Source organism: Capsicum annuum, unplaced genomic scaffold (genome assembly GCF_002878395.1).
Source record: "Capsicum annuum cultivar UCD-10X-F1 unplaced genomic scaffold, UCD10Xv1.1 ctg39455, whole genome shotgun sequence".
In the NCBI taxonomy this organism is placed as follows: domain Eukaryota; kingdom Viridiplantae; phylum Streptophyta; class Magnoliopsida; order Solanales; family Solanaceae; genus Capsicum; species Capsicum annuum.
The window spans coordinates 550-1,245 of record NW_025846676.1 but is presented as its reverse complement, the minus strand read 5'-3'; the positions used below and the strand labels follow the sequence as shown (position 1 = coordinate 1,245).

At 36.5% G+C, this 696-nt stretch overlaps 1 protein-coding gene across 1 annotated transcript; it reads left to right on the top strand.

Annotated features, from left to right (window-relative positions):
• Positions 1-6: 6 nt before the first annotated feature.
• On the top strand, positions 7-378 carry LOC124891661 (50S ribosomal protein L16, chloroplastic-like). Its single transcript, XM_047403364.1, has one exon. It carries the CDS (start codon positions 28-30, stop codon positions 361-363), a length of 336 nt encoding a protein of 111 aa, XP_047259320.1. The 5' UTR covers positions 7-27; the 3' UTR covers positions 364-378.
• The last annotated feature ends 318 nt before the right edge of the window (positions 379-696 follow it).

The following is a 696-nucleotide window of genomic DNA, read 5'->3' as shown; positions in this document are numbered from 1 at the left end:
AGATTCCGTAAACAACATAGAGGAAGAATGAAGGGAATATCTTATCGAGGTAATCATATTTCTTTCGGTAAATATGCTCTTCAGGCACTTGAACCTGCTTGGATTACATCTCGACAAATAGAAGCAGGCCGACGAGCAATGACACGAAATGCACGTCTTGGTGGAAAAATATGGGTACGTATATTTTCAGACAAACCAGTTACACTAAGACCCGCAGAAACACATATGGGTTCAGAAAAAGGATCCCTTGAATATTGGGTAGCTGTTGTTAAACCAGAGCGAATACTTTATGAAATGGGTGGAGTAATAGAAAATATAGCCAGAAGGGCTATTTCACTAGCAGCATCCAAAATGCCTATATGAACTCAATTCATTATTTAGTAATGTAATAGACAAAAATGTAGAAAGGGCTCTTAGATATAAAACAAAACCACATGTTTCTTTTTTTTTGGACAAAAATATTTCTTTTTTTTTCTTCACCTTTTGCATTCAAATAACGGATTAAAAAAATGATTCAACCTCAGACCCATTTAAATGTAGCAGATAATAGCGGGGCTCAAGAATTGATGTGTATTCGAATCATAGAAGCTAGCCATCATCGATATGCTCATATTGGTGACGTTATTGTTGCTGTGATCAAAGAAGCAGTACCAATATGCCCCTAGAAAGATCAGAAGTAGTCAGGGCTGTAATTGT